General features: G+C 40.9%; 2 protein-coding genes across 5 annotated transcripts in view; one reads left to right on the top strand and one right to left on the bottom strand.

Annotated features, from left to right (window-relative positions):
• Window positions 1-2628: 2628 nt before the first annotated feature.
• gabrd (gamma-aminobutyric acid type A receptor subunit delta) lies at window positions 2629-21988 on the bottom strand. 2 transcript variants are annotated; one of them, XM_024005460.2, is made up of 9 exons: window positions 21839-21988; window positions 12103-12218; window positions 10570-10637; window positions 9813-10033; window positions 9412-9494; window positions 5901-6038; window positions 5261-5416; window positions 4157-4368; window positions 2629-3858 (listed from the first exon to the last, which is right to left on the bottom strand). In XM_024005460.2, the coding sequence occupies exons 2-9, from the start codon at window positions 12212-12214 to the stop codon at window positions 3532-3534; spliced, it is 1317 nt and encodes a 438-aa protein (XP_023861228.1). In that variant the 5' UTR covers window positions 12215-12218; window positions 21839-21988; the 3' UTR covers window positions 2629-3531. The 2 variants fall into 2 exon arrangements, with proteins under 2 accessions (XP_023861228.1, XP_023861227.1); XM_024005459.2 differs by lacking the exon at window positions 21839-21988 and adding an exon at window positions 17458-17819.
• cfap74 (cilia and flagella associated protein 74) overlaps window positions 21483-22082 on the top strand; it is a 49169-nt gene continuing 48569 nt past the window's right edge. For all 3 annotated transcript variants that reach the window (XM_024005440.2, XM_024005439.2, XM_024005438.2), the window contains exons 1-2: window positions 21483-21603; window positions 21824-21931. In XM_024005440.2, the coding sequence (XP_023861208.1) occupies window positions 21829-21931 (103 nt within the window). In that variant the 5' untranslated portion in view covers window positions 21483-21603; window positions 21824-21828. The remainder of the gene's footprint in view (window positions 21604-21823; window positions 21932-22082) is intronic.

The following is a 22082-nucleotide window of genomic DNA, read 5'->3' as shown; positions in this document are numbered from 1 at the left end:
ACCTAAAAGAAGTAAAGTAATGTTGTGTGAAAGTCAAACATTTGTTTTACGTCAGAGGCAGACACATTGCATATGCTAAGAACTACAAAATCGAGCCCTTTACATAGTCCTTCTCCCCTTGTCTATAGGAGAGATGCACACTGTTTAAATGGCCCAAATGTTGATTTAGACATTCACAAATTATTTTGACTATCACTAATGTCATGATATGTTTGGTAAAGTAATAAAGAAGGTGAAATATTTGGTGTAGATGTTCCTAAAAGAGATTATAACTATATATGGACAGTGTATTATAAAGTATGAAAAGGCTTATTCATTCATAAAAACATTTTTATCATACCATCATATTTGTATATGTTTTATTATACTTTTATTGTGTACTAGATCATATGGGTTGACAAGTGTTTTTTTTCTCAGACATAATTAAACAATTCCAGGTGAAAGCCAAAGGTCAAAGCTTTCTAAGGGGGGATGGAACACTACTACATTAATAAAATATTGCCCTCCTGCTAGATTGATGAGTAAAATCATAGCGAAACAGTGCAAAACGGCTGTTAGCTCAACTGGTTAAATTCAAACTGAGAATGTACTCGTTACTGAATATCAATGCAAGTCAATTAGAAATATGTAATTATATACTGTGAGTTGCATCTTTTGAGTACTAAAGCAACTATAATACTTAGAATACTTAAATAACTAACTAACTAAACTATAAGTAGCTAACTAACTAAACTTCTAACTTTTGTACAAAAAGTACAAAACTATTATTGTGATGATCAAAATGTGTTGTCATACAATATACATGTATACACTATATGGTCATACTTACAGAGTGAAGAGTCCAGATGAAATTAAATCTTTCTTGAGAGTGGTTTAAATGTAGCTCCAATATTTCTTCAAGTTTGAGAGGCTTTTGTTTTTGTGAGTAGATACACCCCTGTAATGTGCAGTCCCTCACTTCTATATGATATGGCTAAGTTGTGCCACTGTGTCTGCTTTTTAAACACCTCCCACCCTAAATACACACACCACCACCATCCCTGGCTCCCAACACAGACCATATCTGACAGAGGTAGCCCACTGTATGAGAAGGCACAGGAGATAAGAGATCACTAAATCTCTGGGTAACATTTGACTTCAAAGGGGCATTCATAACATCTTTATAAAAACCAGTCATAACACCTTCATGAGTGTTGCAGTATCATTCATCCAACATTATTAGATATCTTAATTTGGCAGAATGCCACTGGGTAAACAGCTCTTGGAATTGTCTTATGGAATAACTTTTTGTTGACAACATCTGGGAGAAAGTGGATCTGCAGTTCCCCATGAGTTCTGGCCTGGAGCACCAATCGTAAATATTATGTAAGGCCTAGTGTGTGTGTGTGTGTGTGTGTGTGTGTGGTGTTGTGGGTTTTGGGGTGTGTGTGTGTGTGTGTGTGTGTGTGTGTGTGTGTGTGTGTGTGTGTGTGTGTGTGTGTGTGTGTGTGTGTGTGTGTGTGTGTGTGTGTGTGTGTGTGTGTGTGTGTGTGTGTGTGTGTCCGCTAGGTGGCATTGTTAGTGAAGGGCAGCAGATAACGCTTCCCATCTCTGCGCCGACATCTTCATCGCCATCCTTCATGATGTCATCTCTCTGAGCACAGAACAAAGTTATCTACACTGGAGGAGACAGCCTGCCATGGGCACCCAGCCCTGCCCTTTCCCACCCAGGGGTGGCCCCTGGTCGGTTCAGCACTGCTGGGCCTGATAACAGCCTTACTCACGCCCCCTAGCCAGCCTCCACACGGAGAAAACGTGAACCAAAAACAGACTCCCAAGATATCAGAGCCTGGTTCATCTCTAGGTTTCTTCCTAGACTCCTGCCTTTCTAGGGAGTTTTTCCTAGCCACAGTGCTTCTACATCAGCATTGCTTGTGGTTTAGATTTATAGGCTGAGTTTCTGTATAAGCACTTTATGACATCTACTGATGTAAAAAGGGCTTTATAAATAAATGTAATTTGATCACTAAGGGAATATAGCTAGGAGGTTACAATAGTTTTTATGGTACTTCCTAACCATACAGACAACAACCGGTAGAAGTACTAGTAAGCAGTAATAACAGGTAATAAGCAGTAATAACCGTACTGCAAATAAACCCCTATCTTATTCTTGGTTAGAGATGCAATTTAGAATTTACTTCATCATGTATATACATGTACATCATGCACACCTGATTCTGCAATGACTTCTAGCGGACCACAGTGTTCATTATTTTATAACCAGTATGTTATACCCCCATGAGGTTCCAGATCTACTGTTACATACACAAAGGGACATGCTGCCTGAGATCATCTGAATTATAAATACTGCACATATTTCAAAGTGCATAATCTGGATATCGGATTAAATTATTCACCATGCCTCAAATGAGTCTATTCCTCAAACTTGAGTTGATTTCATAAAGGGGATCACTGAATATGAAATGTATTGTAGCTAAAAAAAATCTTGATGCTCTTAGTGAATCCATAATGCCTGCAATGAGGCTAAACATTTGGATTTTTGAGAAAAATGCAGACATTCTAGAGACAATCATGAGAAACAACTGTTCCAAAACTTTAAGGCGAGGCATTAAAACTCCAAAGTGAACATTTCCAGTGTGGAGATACACAGGTAGTGGAGGAAGTCCTTTAATAATAATAATAATAATAATAATAATAATAATCAGGAAACAGGAAACAGGAAGACCTGGCTGGAGGAGATAAGATGCTCTGCAGCCCAAATCAAACTGGAGTGGAAAAACGGGTGGAGGAATTATAGAAGGAGAAAAAAGAGGAGTGGGGGAAGGCGGTGGGATGGTGGAGGGGAAGAGGGGCAGTGGGATGGTGGAGGGGAGGAGGGGCGGTGGGGAGAATAAGCCCTGCAGCAAAGTAGACTACACCTCATCTTATCATCATGAAGTTTGGACAGTTGCTTGTTTTCAACAGTTAGTCCATCACATGAGATGTGTTTGTGAGTTAAGCGAACAGCAATTGTTGTGCACATTAGTTTTCAGCAATGATACATTAGTGTACTGTGTATGTTGCTGGTGTGAGCAGAGTTCATACATGTACAGTAAAAGGACATAGCTGAACGTCAGTCCATTGCGATGGCTTAGTGGGCAGCAATCAGTATCTAAGGGAATTGCAGCAGTAGAGTTTGGGTGGCTAGTGGAGGTTTTTGGAGATAAAAGTCAGCAGCTGGGTTATCATACAGTGAGCCTCACTGAGGATAAGACATTGACTACCGCTCAAGGCTCCATTGTACATAACTTGTACTTCAGAACATGTCCATATACCTGATCTGATTTTGTTCGTCCATCTACTGTACTTTATCTGCTATTTACCAGATCCTTACTTCACCATATTATACATAAATCCAGTTCTTCTTAAGGAAGCCTTGTTTACGTCGGTGCCCCTATATAAGTCCCAGGATTCAAAGCGGCATGATTTTCCTCTATGTACAGTACTCCCGTCCTTGATGGTGCCAGCCTGTCCATCCTTAGTCCTCCCAACTCACATGGTGTACGCCACCCAGTAGATCACATTGACGATGGCGAAGGTGGCAGGGAACACGGCCCTGGCGTAGACATCTATGGTATCAGCTTGGAGGGGCTTGCAAGCGCAACAGCACTTGGAACAACAACTACAGCACTTCTTATCCTCTTCTCTCTCCTCTGACGCTGTGGTCCCCCGCCCCCTCCTGTGCTCCACGTCCTCCTCCTCGGCGGTCTCGGCGCCGGAGCGCTGCGGACGGCGGCTGGACACCATCAGGCCCTGGTTCATTCCAGCCACGGACAGGGAGAAGAGCACCATGGCCTGTTTCCCATTCTTTACGACTGACTGGAGAAGCAGAGAGAGAGAGATATGTCAATAGAGAAAGACTACAACAGTCAATTCCTTTGTGAAGTATCTTTACCTCACACCCAAGGAACCCAAAGGAAATTCTGCATGTTCAAAATGCAAGTGCTTGTATGTTCCTACTCACATTGTTTGCACCTATTGTGTCAACCCAATGTCCCTTGAACACTATGTGAACATTGAATGAATGTTGTGGTATAAATGGGTCAAATGAGGAACGGGCCTACCATTAAACCTTGGGGAACACCACAGTTGGGCAAGTGTTGTCCTCCCTTCTTACCTCGGAGCTCATCTTGTTGGCCTTGCTCTTGGCCTTCTCTTTGAGCCTGTAGTCGGCGTTGTAGTGAGCGAAGGCATACTCGATGAGCGCGGCGAACACAAACACGTAGCAGATCCAGAAATAGACATCCAGCGCTTTGATGGCCGAGGCTCGAGGGAGAGATGAGCGGGCGCTCACCATCAGAGTCGTCATGGTGAGCACAGTGGTGATCCCTTTACCAAAATATATATGGAAATTACATATTTGTTTTGAATACAAAAGAGGAAGGTCCACACTCAATCGTTGATGTGAAATAAAGTTAAATAAAAAATTGAAAGTGAAATAAATTAAAAGTGAATGTAAAAAAAAATGTAATCTTGTTTAAAGCAGCAATCAGCAGTAGAAATAATAATCGTAATCCCCTCCCTATTTCAGTAAAAAGCTGAGGGACGGGCCTGGAAAAATGACATAGACAGTGCTATGGATGCAAGGACTGACCATCTATGGTATCAAAAGTATAGTTTTAACCATGTTTTGAGGCCATAGAGTGTTTGTTTACATTTACATTGTTCACAAACGTTGGCGTAAAACAAACTTTTTATTTTGGGTTCTGATGGGGTACGACAGTTGAACTAAGCTCATGAGGCATGTATAAGTTATATTATTCAATAATCAATTGGTACATATTATTAATTTATAAGTCCAAAAACTGATATAGCAACTGCTGATTGCACCCTTAAGATGGAAAACATTTTCTTTATATTTATTAAGGATTGTTTTTGGTTTACACAACACAAACAACCTAAGATAAGAATCTACAACTTGAACTGTGATGAGGGTTTCACCTTTTTCATTAATCAAATATAATTTGTCATCATGCATATCACATAACTATGAATATACTTCTCAATGATAATGCACTTTATTTTCTTCAAATTATAGGTCAACATACAAGTAGACACACTCAGTTCACTTTGAATTCTTGCTGTCTCATTAAATCTGTGTTTTCCCTGTCATTTCTCTACGGACATACTCACAGCAAGCTAATAGCCGCATTCCAGGCCGACTAGATTGCAGACTACGCCCCCAATATCACTAACAGAATACTCTTAACATGATACTAACCCAGGGATACCCGAGCCGGGACTGCTGTTTGGCTGATCCAGAAGGACACCCAGGACATGGCAACCAGTAGGATGGAGGGCATATAGGACTGGATGATGTAGACGCCTCGGTTACGTCTCAGCTGGAAGCGAAGGCTGAGCCGCGGGAAACGTCCGGCTTGGAGTGAAAAAGTAGACCAGCATTAGCTTTTCAATCAGTCAATCAATCAAAATGATTTATAAAGCCCTTTTTATATTAACAATTGTCACAAAGTCCTACAGTAACCCAACCAAGACCCCAAAGAGCAAATTACAAGGAAAATGCCCCAAGAAGGAATACATCTTTAGAGGAACCCGACTCAGAGGAGGGGGCACATCATCCATGAATAACATGAGCCATTCTGTCTGTGCATAGAACATACCCACAGAGGTGTCTGCGTTCAAAACATATTAGTTAAAAAGTCCTAGGGTCTCTCTTACACAAGACGCATGGTAAGACAACGTTCAAAAGCATGAACCAAAACTGAGAGTTGTGTACAGTGAAAGAGGCATATTTGAAGTGCTCTGTATAGAAATGAAGTGAAATTTCACGGACATCACGCTGGCTGTTAAGTACAGTAACCATGGTGATAGCGAAACGAGGATAGGTGGGGGAAGCTCACCGGATTTGAAGTTCATCGTCTCCGTGACAAATTTGTAGTCGATGATGGTGAACTGGGAGAGCTCCAGTTTGTCCAGTCCGTGGATATGTATCTGACTCTCAGACCAGTGGTACACAATGTCCTCTGAGGAGTAGCCATCTGGAACAGTCAAACAAACAAGCAGTCAACAAACAAGCAGTCAACAAACAAGCAGTCAACAAACAAGCAGTCAAACAATATTCGTCCCAACAACAATGGAGCATCATTGGAATATTAAATGTATGTGTAAGGCATTGACTCTAGCCTTGCTTCTGGTACTCGTGGTACACAATTTCCCTTTATATTACGGCCTACATGCAGCTCTACAGACACTGGGAGTAGTCTAAAGTGTTTTCCTGTCCTCTTCTGTAGAGCAGGCCAGAGCCGGCAGGTTGATCCCTTAAGTTTAATAAGAGACTGTTTCAGGTGTGGGATTTATCTGTCCAATCAATGACATGATCAATGAACTACTGTACCAGGAAGAAAATAAAACCACCTTTACTTCGAATTGGGAAATCAATAGTCATGCTGTAAAGCAGGGGAACTCATTTTGACCCGGGGGCCGCAATCGACCTTCTGGAGGGCCTTACTGAAAATTGGTTATATTTCCTCGGTGTCAAATAAAAGTTCTCTATCCATCGTTTTGGGAATTTACAGTGCTCCCTGACTGTCTAGCTTTATTTTGGTGATTATTAGCGAGTTGGACAGTCACGAAACTGTATGAATGTAGGTCCATTATCATATCTACACAGTTTCGATTTGAGTCTCCCACCCCCCGCCCAAAATAAAACTATTCTAACAAAAAATTCWAAAAAAGGTAAAAACTCCAACCACCCACGGCCTGGATTAGACCCCCTCGCGGGATGATTTGTATGTTTGACACCCCTGCTGTAGACTATTGAGAGCCATCCATTAACCTTTACACTTGTGAGTTCCAAATATCTCTAAAGGTCACCCCAGCCTGGGTTTTTTTATGCGTGTGATGTCAGAATGCACTCACAGGACAGTTAACCCACGCTGCCCTCAAACCAAGGCATGCTGCCTGCTAATTATCTATAGGCTATATTTCAACTTGTCAATTTCAAATCATTTTCTAACAAGTTTTATATTCTAACAACTTTTAAGACAACACGGAACTCGTAAAAATACGAGGCCAAATCATGACGTCATCCCTGTTTAGCATTCGCGCTACGGTTAGGCTAGGCAGCAGGCTTGTATTTGGGGTGATAACATTTTATTTGCTTTGTGATCTGTCAAAAACGGTAAACAACTTGTCAAATCATGTGCTCCGGTTATTATATACACTGTAACAAGTACATCAAATATTTGTAATATGCTTAAAAGTGGCCAAACATATTTTTCAGGCAATGGGCTCAGCCATCTTTGAATTTGTTTATTTGCGTTCTATAGTGAATGGCATTCTAGGATTAGGGAGTTAACATAAAGAAACATGGCTGCCATCATAAAGAATTTAGCTGCTGTTAGCTTAGCTGACACGCATCTCTTTTCTAAACAATATTAAAATGTATCCCTTGTGCTCACCAGAGATGTGGTACATTGTAAACAAGTCTAGCTGTTATGGAATGAGTTTTGCTATGGATGTGTTSCGTGTGATGTTTGCATTTATCTTTTACAGGAGGAATAAAGTTGTGTAGACCTTTATTTCCCATCAGTACAACACATTGTTTAGATGCTTTTCAGACAACAAAGCTGTTAAGACGCATTTGTTGCATCATACGTTCTGTTGCTACTGTTCCAATCACATATTTGCAATGGTACGCTGCAGGGACCACTCAACAATGATCACAAATACACTGCTCAAAAAAATAAAGGGAATACTTAAACAACACAATGTAACTCCAAGTCAATCACACTTCTGTGAAATCAAATTGTCCACTTAGGAAGCAACACTGATTGACAATAAATTTCACATGCTGTTGTGCAAATGGAATAGACAAAAGGTGGAAATTATAGGCAATTAGCAAGACACCCCCAATAAAGGAGTGGTTCTGCAGGGGTGGTGACCACAGACCACTTCTCAGTTCCTATGCTTCCTGGCTGATGCTTTGGTCACTTTTGAATGCTGGCGGTGCTTTCACTCTATAGTGTAGCATGAGAACGAGTCTACACCGCCACAAGTGGGCTCAGGTAGTGCAGCTCATCCAGATGGCACATCAATGCGAGCTGTGGCAAGAAGGTTTGCTGTGTCTGTCAGCGAGTGTCCAGAGCATGGAGGCCTACCAGGAGACAGGCCAGTACTCAGGAGACGTGGAGGAGGCCGTAGAGGGCAACACCCAGCAGCAGGACCGCTACCTCTGCCTTTGTGCAAGGGAGGAGCACTGGCCAGAGCCCTGCAAAATGACCTCCAGCAGGCGCACAAATGTGCATGTGTCTGCTCAAACGGTCAGAAACAGACTCCATGAGGGTGGTATGAGGGCCGACGTCCACAGGTGGGGGTTGTTGCTTACAGCCCAACAACCGTGAGGACGTTTGGCATTTGCAGAGAAACACCAAGATTGGCAAATTCGCCACTGGCGCCCTGTGCTCTTCACAGATGAAAGCAGGTTCAGCACTGAGCACATGTGACAGACGTGACAGAGTCTGGAGGACGCGTGGAGAACGTTCTGCTGCCTGCAACATCCTCCAGCATGACCGGTTTGGCGGTGGGTCCAGTCATGGGTGTGGGGTGGCATTTCTTTGTGGGGCGCACAGCCCTCCATGTGGCTCTGCCAGAAAGGTAGCCTGACTGCCATTAAGGGGTACCGAGATGAGATCCTCAGACCCCTTGTGAGACCATATGTGACAAACATGACATTTGTGGCCTGCTGGATGTCAATTTTGCAGGGCTCTGCAGTGCTCCTCCTTGCAGCAAAGGCGGAGGTAGCGGTCCTGCTGCTGAGGTTGTTGCCCTCCTACGGCCTCCTCCACGTCTCCTGCATGTACTGGCCTTCTCCTGGTAGCGGCCTCCATGCTCTGGACACTACGCTGACAGACACAGCAAACTTCTTGCCACAGCTCGCATTGATGTGCATCCTGGATGAGCTGCACTACCTAGCCACTTTGTGTGGTTGTAGATCCGTCTCATAGCGTACCATAGATGAAAGCACCGCCAGCATTCAAAAAGTGACCAAAACATCAGCCAGGAAGCATAGGAACTTGAGAAGTGGTCTGGTTCACCGACCTGCAGAACCACTTCCTTTATTGGGGGTGTCTTGCTAATTGCCTATAATTTCCACCTTTTGTCTATTCCATTTGCACAACAGCATGTGAAATTTATTGTCAATCACTGTTGCTTCCTAAGTGGACAGTTTGATTTCACAGAAGTGTGATTGACTTGGAGTTACATTGTGTTGTTTAAGTGTTCCCTTTATTTTTTTGAGCAGTGTATGTGATCGTAAAGGTCAATTAAGAGTGGTAGGGAACATGACAGACTACCGGTATTGAGATCATATAAATAGATACAAGTCTATATAAGTAATATAAGTCAACCCACAGCTTTCTAGGTCCAGCATACACTCCTGCTCATCCATGGGGTATTTGGTCAGGTCCATGTCACACGCCACAGTCGAGGTGATCCTGAGAGGAGAACAAGTAATTTAGTAAACCCCCACTTCAACCACAATAGTAACTTMACCCGTAACGGTAGGCCCTAGTCATTCTCACTTTGACATTATCATTAGGCATTATATAGCCTTAACTTCAGGCCACGGCAAATCAATCGTTAAAGGGCCTCTCCAGCCCACACCATTTTCTTCTCTCCCTCCTCCCATGCCGCCCATCTCTCCTAACCCTTTCCTCCTTCTTTCCWACTCGATCTATGCTCCTACTCCTCACACATTATCTCCACCTCTCTCCTCCCCATTCCTCTCCCCTCCCCACTCTCCCCCTCCTCACCGGCTGCTGTAAAGGATGACCCCATCAGGCTGCAGGCGAATCAGCTTGTTCTCCACGGTGACGTCATGGAACCAGGCAGACTTGGCGTTGACAATGAAGGTGTCGGGCAGCCAGAGTTTATCCACGAAGCGGCTATCCAGTCCCAGGGTCTTGTTGGTGTGGTTGTAGGACAGGCGGTCGTCCCGCCAGCTCTGACGCAGGAAAATGGTCATGGTGTACTCCTGCCAAGCAGTCACACACGGTAACAACAAGAGTAGGCATACACATACGCGCAGACACATGCACACACAGACAGACAGACACAGACACACAGGCACATACACACACAGGGACAAAGCTGAGCCAAGGGCATTGCCAACTCTGGTACGAGACTGAGTGGTGGATCACGTTGAGACTTAGGGCAGTACTGTAGCTAGGAAAATAGGAGATGGATAAAGGGCCTGTTTCAATACTTTTCAAATGTCTCCTTTAATACTTTCCCTAGGGTAATCACTGATTTGAACGGTATTAGTTAAGAGAAATATAGGTTACAAGACAATTGCTTTTCACCAATACAACCTGGTTGAATCTGTTGAATACCTCAAGGGAGGAAGGAAGGATACCTTTCATAAGATGCATGCTCTGACTGAATCCCTATTGGCTGATGTGGATGACACATAAGTGGTAGTTTCACATTTAGTTTTACTGCAACAGTACAGTAGCAGTGAAATATGGCAACCATTTTGTATAAAGGCCTGCAGGTGAATTTATACATTACCATGTTGGCTTCAGAGATGTGGTCAATACTGGCTACTTCAATAGCCATGGCAACATTCACGGGTGGGCCTGTGGGAAAAGAAGTGAGAAAAGAAAACAATCGCTCCCTCCCTCCCTCCCTCCCTCCCTCCCTCCCTCCCTCCTTCCCAAAGACACCCCTAGATAAGGATCAATGGCCACCGCACTTAACATTTCTCTACTGGAAGTGACATAGCATTATGTACATTCATAAACATGACATTGGGGGTCTCATGGGCTTGTGCAGTGGTGTTGTATTTAGAAGCGCATACATAGCTAGCATTCTTTTGTAGTTTGCTCGATGATAAGCATGATTTGTGCTGCTGAGATCGTGGATACTTGGAGGAAATCTAAAGGGAGGGAGATCAGGATCACCGAAGCAGAACTGAAAGGCTATTTATTCCAAACATTAAGGAATCARACATTACCATTCTCCACCATTCAGCACTTATCCTATAACCATTTACGTCAAATTGTATTCTATAGCCATTATCCTACCCACCACAGAGATAGCAGTCATCAGCATTGACAAGTGGGAGGACAGTCAAAGTCAATGAAACCCATTTTGGAGGATTTTAAAACTAATTGCAATCCATAATCCCTTAGCCTGTCACTAAAACCTAGCTCATTTTGACTAGTGACCCTTTGGGAGAGGCTCAGTTTTACACTTCTTTGTTTAGATTCTAGACACCTATCATAGCACCACTTTCCTTCTAATTTGAAATGGTGAAGGGATGTGAATTGAATAGAGAGAATAAGACCACACCAACTGATGTGCATGATTCTTCAATGGCCTTAGATAGCCCATCAGTAGGGCTTTATGGTAGCTGTCTTAGCACTTAAATAATATATATGAGGGAGATGTTATCTTATCTTATTTATGAGAGGAAGTAAGGAGGGAGTGGGACTATTGATCATTGTTGAGCATAATGTTGAGCTATAGGTGTGTAAAGTGTTGGCTGTAGTAGCCTAGTTACTGGTTCACAAGGCCTGACATTGTGATGGTGGTGGTTCTTATATCGACAATGCTTTTTCACCTCTGCTTAGCTGAGTTAAGCTGTGAGGTTGAGAAATCTAATGCTGTGGACATTGGATGTTTCACATTTGCCAGGCATTCTTAGCAAAGGCATTCTCCAGCAATGCTCCTTTCTTTTCTCTCGCAACACTACGCACATCTTCCAAGCATCATTTAAATAATCCCTTCTGCAAACTCATTCCAACGCTTAATTGCTTTTGTTTGTAATCTTTTGCGTCACGTTCAAACACAAATGCTTTTAATAGATTCCAACCTCTTATTTACATAGGGGTAAATATTTATTTCAAATAGGATCTAAAAATGACAAAATGGGGGCAGGGGAATTTAATATGATGAATTTGAGAGGAGTCAAAATCATTTGAGTGTGATTTTCAAAACGCTTAGGTCCTATATACCTGGTTCTTGCTATGCTAAGAATGACTGTAAATGTGAGGGGGTGAAATGCAATCCAATGCCACGAGCAGTAGATCTCATACTCACCTCCTATCCCAGGGCGAAAATTTCGCGCATAGCCCTTCATTAACTCATCCAGATTAGGCAACCAGGAAATTTGTATGTCTGAACCTATATAGTCCCCAATGTCACTCAGCATGGCCCTATAGGGAACAAACACAGCACACTTGAGCACTCTGCGTCTGCAGCACTGGAGAAGCCCTGAAGGAAGAAAGCTAGAGAGGCAAAGACAGTATTAGCATTTTCATGTTGAACATAGATTTGCGATCAAGATCGGTGGGCATGCAATTATCCTTGGAGGATATGAAAGAAAAGAGCAAACTTATTACAATAATACATTATTACAAAGTGCCTATTATCCATTAGGGATTTTGGAATAATGGACAAAGCTATCTCACTTGAGAGCTTCATATTCCACACATTTCTGGGCTAAGTTGCAGTTCATAAACCCTTGACTTGTGTTCTCAGCTTCAAGACACATACACATGAAGCGTCTCAGAGTAGTAGAGCAGATTTAGGATCATTCCCGATCTATGTAATCTTGTCTTGTCTATGAAATATTATTAATTATAATATAAAGGCTAAACTGATAATAGATCAGCACTCCTGACCCCAATCTTATATGTGCTGCTTCTGACTGAACACAGTGCACACAGAAACGGACCACCAGAAGGCAGTGTTAGCTACTATGAGGGCTCACTCTGTGGACTCTTGGATGAGACAAAGGGCCAATTGTCTTACTCTGACTCTGATCTAACTTACTATGTGTTGTATTTAGTGATGTAAAACGCTGCAGATAGAAATTCCTTATTCTACCTGACTGACAATCATAGTGATATGTTCTAAATGCATGTCTAGTTGAATAAAGTTTAGTAACATTGCACCCTCCTGAACAGACCACTGGTTTCAAAAGAGACAAGAGAGAGTATTGTAAGAGGACAGACAGCACTCAGGACATGCAGAGGTGCTTCCCCGAACAACATTCAAACGAATAAAGACCTTTTGACATGTTACCCCTTTGTTCATAGTCGTTACATAGTAGCTAAAACATACTCCTAAAATGTACCAGACATTTTTTTATTTTGTCTTTTAAAACCATGGAATGTTTTTTTGCGCTTGTATTTTGGGGGTTTTAATCACATCCTATGACATAAATAGATGAGAACATTGACTGAATTAATACATCAAATGAACTGTCTCCATGTGATCGACAGCTGTAGTCTATCACTAGCCTAATTAGCGGCTTCTATATTCAGAGGTAGCTGTTGGGTCGTTCCATATGATTTCAATCCATTTCTGACAGCACCCCTTTTGATTTGAACGAAACCTTCCATACATATTTGCCAATGATGGAAGTAGTCAGAAAGTAACTTTTTGGACCTGAATGCCAAAACATTCAGATAGAGATGCTCAAAGTTCACKAATTTTGCATATTTTTTTTGCAAATTCTTTTGTGCAATTTTTCACAAATGCTGTAGCTATCATCTGAGGTGTTTGTGTCGTGCCCGTCATCGGTTGTGACACAGTTGAGACACAGCATACTCTTGAATAATTTACATTAAAGCTTAAAAAAAAGACATACTTTTTTGACAACCCTGTTTGTKAGCTTTCACATTATATCAAACTCAATCGTTTATCTTTTCCAGTGATGAACACATGGATGTCTCATGGTCGAGTGGGGTATGCAAAATGGGTCAACTTTGAGCACTTCTATCTCCTGAATGTTTTGGCATTCAGGTCCAAAAGGTCACTTTCTGACCACTTCTACCGTGGGCAAACATGTATGGAAGGTTTCGTTCAAATCAAAAAGGGGTGCAGTTAGAAAGTGATTGAAATCATATCTTCAGAAACTCACAATGTGCTGAACCTGTGAGGTCAAATTGAAATGTGACTGTGCAGAACATATGCCACCTAAACAAAAACCAAAGAGTTTAACAAAGTTTGTTRACAATACTCTGGATTTTGATTTTGTTGGTCCTGTAAAGATATAGGCAAATGAGCAAAAATAAAAACAGCCTGACTAAGTTCCAATATCCACAGTAGCATACCACTTATTTAGAGTGCATGCCCAATACATTTCTTCATTCTAACTGGTATGCTATAGATATTGGAATATCCCATAGGTTCCTCCATTTGTGGCCTTCCTCTTCGACAACTAGGTGTTCTAACTTAATAACCTAACTGATAAAGTGATGGGACCTGTTTAAAGCGGTGGTGTCTCGGCTAATGGCTACATACTGACTTCCTCTTGTAGGTCTACCTATAGTAACTCCAGTGCAGTGTACAGCACCACACCACAGGCTACACATTATGCCTTCAGCAAAGGAAATGTGATGTCATGAAATGCTAATGGGACTGAGCATTTGATTAGTCTCGAGGGGGTTTCTGTAAACGTGCGAGGCCCACTCTCTCACCCCTCCACTCTCTGTTCAAACAGTTCAAAGTCAATTTCCCGTCGATGTTGTTCCTCTTAGTCTTTAATTTCAGTTCATTAGCAGGATCTCCCGAGGCCCTGCTTCGCTAACCATCTGTTTARCAGCTATAACAAACGTGGTATGTCTGAAATGGCAGCCTATTCCCTATAATATAGTGCACTACTTTTTGACATTGTTAGTGCACAATAAAGGGAATAGGGTGCCATTTCAGATACAGCCACTGAGAGCTGAGGTGAAGGAGACTAAACACAAAAGAAGCAGACTTTCTTGCCTCGGATAGAAATATAAAAGCCTTGTAATGTCGCCACAGCAGTAACAAGCTTAATTTGCTTCATACAATGACATCAATTTGTACCTGAGAACAGAGAGAGAGAGAATCGCACTAGTCATCCTTGCATTTTTTGTTTATGTTGTAATTCCTGAATGTTGACAGCACGTAAAGCTGGCTAATTAAGTCTGCAGCCTTTTAAATGCCAATCAGTAGAGAAACTGTACAAACATGAAATGGTGGCCTTGCATAGATATGGCACATCCAAGCTCTGTCATTTCCAACCTTGATTAACCAAATTATAGCTTCTCTAAGCTGAAAGCTCTCTCTACGCACTGTGGCCTTTCCACCACAAACCCAATGTAGTGTAACTGTGCTTTGTTCCACTGCTGATCCCGCAGCCATTTGGCTAGAGCATATCTGGACCCCTCAGCGATAGCATCTGCCTGATTTGCACATAGGGAGCATCCATAAAGGACATACTAAGGGTATCTAACCTATGGGGCCACCATGTCTTCCAGTAGGGCATAAGAGACTGCCTAGACAAGGCAAAAGGTCACTAACTATGCCACTGCTACCCCAGTAATCCAACAAGAATGAATTAATTCTCACATTTGAATATTTGTGATGTTTTTCTTTGAACCGCTTTCAACTTTGCATTTCTGGACTACTTCCAGTAGTACTGCAACAACCACCCGTTTTCCTTTAAATGCAGATATTTAATAATGGGGCGGCAGGTAGCCTAGTGGTTAGAGCGTTGGGCCAGTAACTGAAAGGTTGCTTGATCAAATCCCCGAGCTGACAAGGTAAAAATCTGTCGGTCTGCCCCTGAACAAGGCAATTAACCCACTGTTCCTAGGCCGTCATTGTAAATAAGAATTTGTTCTTAACTGACTTGCCTAGTTAAATAAAGGTTAAATAAAATAAAAAATAGAAATAAAAGGCATAACTTTTTTACTAGGCCTAGGTCTTGTGTGAGTAAAATAAACTGCACTACAGGACACACTTTATGAAACATTAATCCCAAATGTTAAATATTTAAAAATGACAAAAATGTGACAAAAAAGAAATGTGAGATCACATTGCAGTGAAAACTGTCTGTCATTTAAACATTTGCCCTCAATAGGCTGTGTTTACACGGGTAGCCTATTCCAATCTTTTTCCTCTAATTGGTCTTTAGACAATAATTGGGCAAAATATCAGAATTGAGCTGCCTGTGTAAATGCAGCCTTACATTGAAGAGGATTTATCCAGAAGAGGGGTAACTTCTAAGGACTATCACAACCAAGGGTATGGTGCATGTCACCTGAATCCATTTAAGGACAGCTGTGACTGACACCAAAGGTAGCGAAATATTTTGCCAGACCCGATTCTGGCTTTAAATTATTTATTTTTTAAAACACATCGTCAAGTATCAATGTTCAAGGAAATGTTTTGAATTTTGTTTCTAAAAGGTTTGGAAATGAGAGATGAGGCACTGTCAGATTGCTACTCCAAAACACTCACAAATGAAAATGTGGGGGATCGTATAGTGGCAAAAAACTGCTAATGCATCAAGTTCACGAAGCGAGGTTAATATATCTTCAATTTGACATTGACACACACATCTCAGAAAAACCTGCGAAAGATCACATTCTAATAACAATTACACCCTCTGCTGGTATGTGTTGTCAGGAGTGGCAGGACGCTACCAGGATTCACAACCTTGTACAACCTTTTGAACTGGGACAGTTTGCAACACTTGTGTAATGGAACATACCTCAACAGTTTACAGTTTAGAGACTGTTGCAATGACACGACCAGGATGGAATTGTGTCACTCTGATGTCAAGAGGCAACTTGCAAAAATGGATGGATACAGACTATTACAATAACCTTGTGGAGGTAGTAATTGCATAGTATTTGCATTGCCACTGCATAGTTATTATGGTGTAGACTGTTTTTTGTAAGTACAAGAGTGTATATAGAAACTGTTCCTCATTCCACTTGTGTTATAACAAAGACCACTCAATTTCATTACAACATGCTGTTATTATAATCATCTCATTACTATTAACAACTCATTTTAAGTTATGGTGTGACATTGTACACACATCCACTTTCGCTTGCCTCTATCTCGTTATCTTTACTATGAAGGTATGATCAGCATGTGTGTCTATGTTGATGATGGGCCCCACAGCACTTAAGCTGTAACTAACTGCTCAAWGGCTACATACAGTACGTGGGCATTGAGTAGGCTATTCCTCTGCTATTGCAGAGAAGTCATCAGGTTTAAGAATTAATGTAATCAGCTCATTTTACGCAAATTGGACAAATCAAAAAAAGGTAGGTTAGGAATTAGTTTCCATTAAAACATTATCTAGGCTACATCAGAAACATATGTTATAGCCTCAATGTGCGTATTGTGTTGTAAATATAATTCAAAATCTGAAAACACCCGCAGAAATTAACTAAAAGCTTTGAGACATCTAAACGGTCAAGATAAATCAGAACATAGCAACAGCTGACCTACAAAATAAGGGCAAAGGAAGCTATTATTTAATCAAAAATGGTCCCTAATTTAATAATATAGGCTATTCCAAAATAACACAATTCTATTAAATCCTTAGTGAAGCTTCTGGGAAAGTCTCCTCCGTAACCCTAGTCAAAAGAGCCGTAGCCTATAATAGGGTCATCTTACCTGGTGAAAATGTTGTCCCTGATATTCAGGAGGGCAAGGCTCGCCAACATGAAAGTTATCATGTCCATTTCAACAGCTGGCCAAAGTTTCCCACAACAAGAAACGATCAAATAACCGAAGGGGATCACACAAACTGTGTTCCTACGGTCCCATAATGTGGAGGAAGATCATGATTAAGTAAAATGTTGTGATGACTCATGATCTGCTCACACACGCGCGCCTCGCCTTGTCCCTGCCCAGCGTACAGAACGCACGGAGTCAACTCTTTGCTCAGACGACAACAACAGCCTAGTTTACTGGAGCACACTCTTGCGCTCCCCTTTCGCAGCATTGGCTCGAGAGAGAGAGGACCACACTAATCTGTCTCTCACTGCGTTGCCTGCTCGCTGAGCAACGTCAGATTAAATCGTCCACGCATGAAAACGCGTCTCCATTGTAAACTCGAGGCAAGAAAAATACAACAGATAATTAATTATATAATGGATTTGATAAACTTTCAGTATTATTGTCATCTGCACAAGACTATTCGTTTTGTTCAATCAAAACTAACAATAGATTAATTAATATTACGCATCCAACAATAGTCACGTTTATGATATGTAAATATCTTTTTTATTTAATTTTTTACTTTACCCCTATTTTGGCCTAGAAAATTACCCTTCAGAAATCTGTTTTTATTATGTGGTAAGAACCAGGTATACGTACAAGTTCACTCCAATCTATTCAAAATAGACCTTTATGATGTAGGCTAAAACATTTTTATGTAGTAAATAATTTATGTAGTAAATAATTTATGTAGTAAATAAACAATTACATTTTCAGATATCACATTTCCCCCATTTTGTGACGAAAGTATTTTCATAACAATGCACCTGCCCTGGTTTAATTTGCTCCACCCAAGGGAAGGAGGAAGTGATTCAGAAATAAAAACACTGTTTGCTTCCCTGAGGATTTTCAACATGGATTGTTGCAACACTTAATATTAAGCTATAGGCCTACAGTATGCTACACAATACAGTAGATTGGATGGATATTCTCTCTCTCCTCTCCTGGTGACACTAATCCACTCTTGTAAGGGGTGGTTATCTGCTTTGCCCCTCTAAGGTCACATGCCTTGCCTTTTCCCTCATGTGTAAGCTAATTTGTTTCTTTTGGGCCTTTGTGCATAGTGACATAGATTAGGATCAAAATCAGGAGTTATTGCATTTTAGAAATTGCTTGTACGCCTATACGGACTAAAAATGGCTTCTTGCATAGGCTACCAAATTTACATAAACCCCAAGATGTTATCTTTCTTTTTCTTCCAGCTTGCACTTCAAACCCTGAACAAAAATTCTGCTGAGCTGGTGTTGATTTTTATCAGTCCAGAAAAAGTACATGTAAGATGTTCATTATAATCTTTCAAAAGTAACATAATAAATTCTTCAGTGAGTGAACATTTACATCAGAATTTAACGCCTCAGCCACCCTTTTTGTTTTTGTCACGGTCCTATGACACAGAAGGCAATCTTCTAACTAACACGTTTAGTCAGTTAAACTTAGATAATCAATGCATTTCAAAACAAAATGGGCGAAGAGTCTCACACCAATGATTCACAGTCCATTAAACCTAAAGATGAAATTCAAATAATGATCTTGCATAAGCCGCTCAGAGCTGCCCAAAGAAGTCATAATTGAGGTGGATTGTATGTAGGTCAAAATTATATAAGTTGATTTTATGACTCTATACTCTCCCTCAAGTTAACGCTTAACTGCGGGGTGTAGTACATTTTTGTAGGCAGGCATTTGGATGTCAATGTCAAGACACCCATGAAATTGTTGACAATACACTCACATAATATGGTCATAAGCATCCTAGCTATTATACTTGTATGTTCGCCTACGTATTTCAATACAAGTCCCAAGTACAGCCTACTTAAATTATGCAGTTGTATTATTACAATGGTAACATAAACATCATATGTTTCAATAACATGAATTTCATTATTCTTTTTTTTTTAACAAAGATACACAAAGAACATTCGAAATCCTAGTAATGCACCTCTCCGTAGAGGGCAGGTAACTTGGAATTAGGATATTCATTTAAAGGTAGACTCAGCCATATGACGTAGATGCAGAAAATAAACAGCATAGTGGGTTAATTCCCACAACAACTAAGATCATTGAAGTGCGAGGCTCAACTTCTCTGCTGTTTTGGTACTCTGGCWACCATGCTGTGAACAGTGTGAAGCAAACCCATGCACAAGCGTAGATACTCGCTCATCTCAATATCTGCGGTGCTGCTCGTTGCAAAGTCATTTAGCTGAGTCTACCTTTAAAGGGTACAGTAGCAAATGGAATAAATATTGTTCAATATTATCAATACTAACTTTGTATAATATTGTAATATATTGTGTATATTTATACCCCAGACCATTGGTTTCCAAATAAACGTTGCTATTCTGCCTTTTTTACCATAAATKATTTATGTTCCAATTAAGCCCAGTATGCTCCTAATAAGCCCAATTTGCATTGAAACACATGGGGATTGTTTGTTGATATCCATAATATTCAATAAATCTGAGCATAAATGTTTTTTTTCTTCAGATATAAGTAGATTAAAATACTCAAAAACTACAGCTATGCATATTATGCATCTATCCATGCTGCCTTTACCAAGATTAAATACAATTAGGAACAATTAAAAGCCTTTGTACTCTCTCCAAGACGTTTGGAGTGGACAGGTAGTCATTGATGCAGAGAGAGGAGAATAAGATCAGGGTTGAAGGAATAAAAGACCTACAAGTATTAAACAAATGAGGGACAAGAAGATGACTATTGGACAATTCTCGTGCAGTTAGGGCCGGGAAATTGTCATATTGTTGTCCCGCATTCATCCAGGTGTTTCCATTTTTTTTCACCACATGTACCTTTGTAATACAGTAGAGAGGGAGATTTGAAACAGTCTTCAGACAGGCTTTAGGAAGACAAGTTTAACTAATTAACAAGAATAGGAGTACAGCAAATGTGAACCAGATTTCAGATAATTAATTAAAAGTTGTTTATGTATGGCATCTTATCCACCGAAGGCTGATCCGGGTGCAGGTTTGTGTTCTAACCAAGCAGTAACACACCTGATTCAACTAATCAAGTATTGATTGAAGTTTATTGTTAGTTGATTAGTTGAATCAGGTGTGTACTGGTTGGCAAGAACAAAAGCCTGGGTCCAAATTGATCTCAGTGGATACGATTGGACACCCCCTGTTATGAATGCTACTTACATGATGAATAGTAATGATACATTTATTTTAATAACTTTAGGGGAGATTATTATCATTTAAGTTTACATAAGAAATGTCAGTTTGTAAGTTTTACATATGGAAATGAATATAAGTTGATTATTTAAGAGGTGGGCTTATTTGGAACACCCATTGGCTTAAAGGGAACATTCGGTACCCATTAAGCCCAGTCCAGACTTTTCACATATTTTATCAAATATTTTTATCTCACATTACAAAAATGGTGTAAGTAAAGTCATAAAACTTCACATGAGATATCAATCTTTAATTTTAGCTCCACTTTTCTTATGAAAATTAGGGCTGTATATACATTGGAAATATCTAAACTTAGATTGGTCGGCTTAATAGGTACACTTACCCAACTTTGWATTCTTCATTTACTCAAGTGTTTCCTTTATTTTGGCAGTTACCTGTATTTATAACTAATGGATCTGCTGATTTAAATAAAAATGCCAATGTTTAATGACTCAGAAGCCTTTCTTCTGGTTGTCTCTGTCACTCACCCACTGATCTACTGTAGTGTTGCTCTCCCACTCTCCTGAGGGAAGATGAGGGGAGACGAGGGAGAGAGAGAGAATACTAGATAGAGGATATGGACAGTCTAACACACTAGCTACTGTACCTTTCCTCTGATGAAAGCAAATTCATATTGCATCATATGCGCCTGAAAAAAGGAAAGAAGGGGGGGAGGACCCACACACACATCTCACGTTAAAGCTTCCGCCCCTCTCTGGTGTCCATGGAAACACTACTAACACACATGGTTTAGCAGCTGGTTTCAGTGGCTTAACGGTTCAAACAAGAGAAGACAGTAGCTAGCCTGCAAGTTACACATTTAGCGACTTCGAAGTTGCAGTAAGAACTCCAGGTAACACAGTCAATCAAGATAAGATAACATTTTAAAGTAGCCACATGCACTCTACTTGTTCAACTCAGGTTCGCTCGCTAGCAAGTTAGTTTGTACAATGCTAGCTAGCGGGGTTGGCTGTTGCAAACGCCTATCTAACGTTACCTGAGCATGTTTCATAGGTCTGTGAGCTCTTTGTCATTTCCAAGTTATTTCTGTTGACCAATGTTGTTCAATTTAGGTCTTATGGACGTACCTGCCAGGGATAGTCCTTCAGAGGAAGCTTCCATCTCATCTTTTCATTCGGAATATCCTCCAGACAACACTTGGAAAGATGAGGAAACAGAAGGTAGCTAACTCGAGGTCTAACATTTGTTTTGGAGGCGAAAGAAACGCACACCTGTTAGGCGAGGTGCTGACTAGCGCAGTAGAACACTTAAATTGAAGGAGAGCCGCACACTCTAGGAGCTCAGATGCAATAATTGAATAACCTAATATCC

The sequence above is a fragment of the Salvelinus sp. IW2-2015 genome, linkage group LG17, assembly GCF_002910315.2.
Source record: "Salvelinus sp. IW2-2015 linkage group LG17, ASM291031v2, whole genome shotgun sequence".
In the NCBI taxonomy this organism is placed as follows: domain Eukaryota; kingdom Metazoa; phylum Chordata; class Actinopteri; order Salmoniformes; family Salmonidae; genus Salvelinus; species Salvelinus sp. IW2-2015.
The sequence above is the reverse complement of the archived record's forward strand: the minus strand, read 5'-3'. Positions and strand labels throughout refer to the sequence as shown.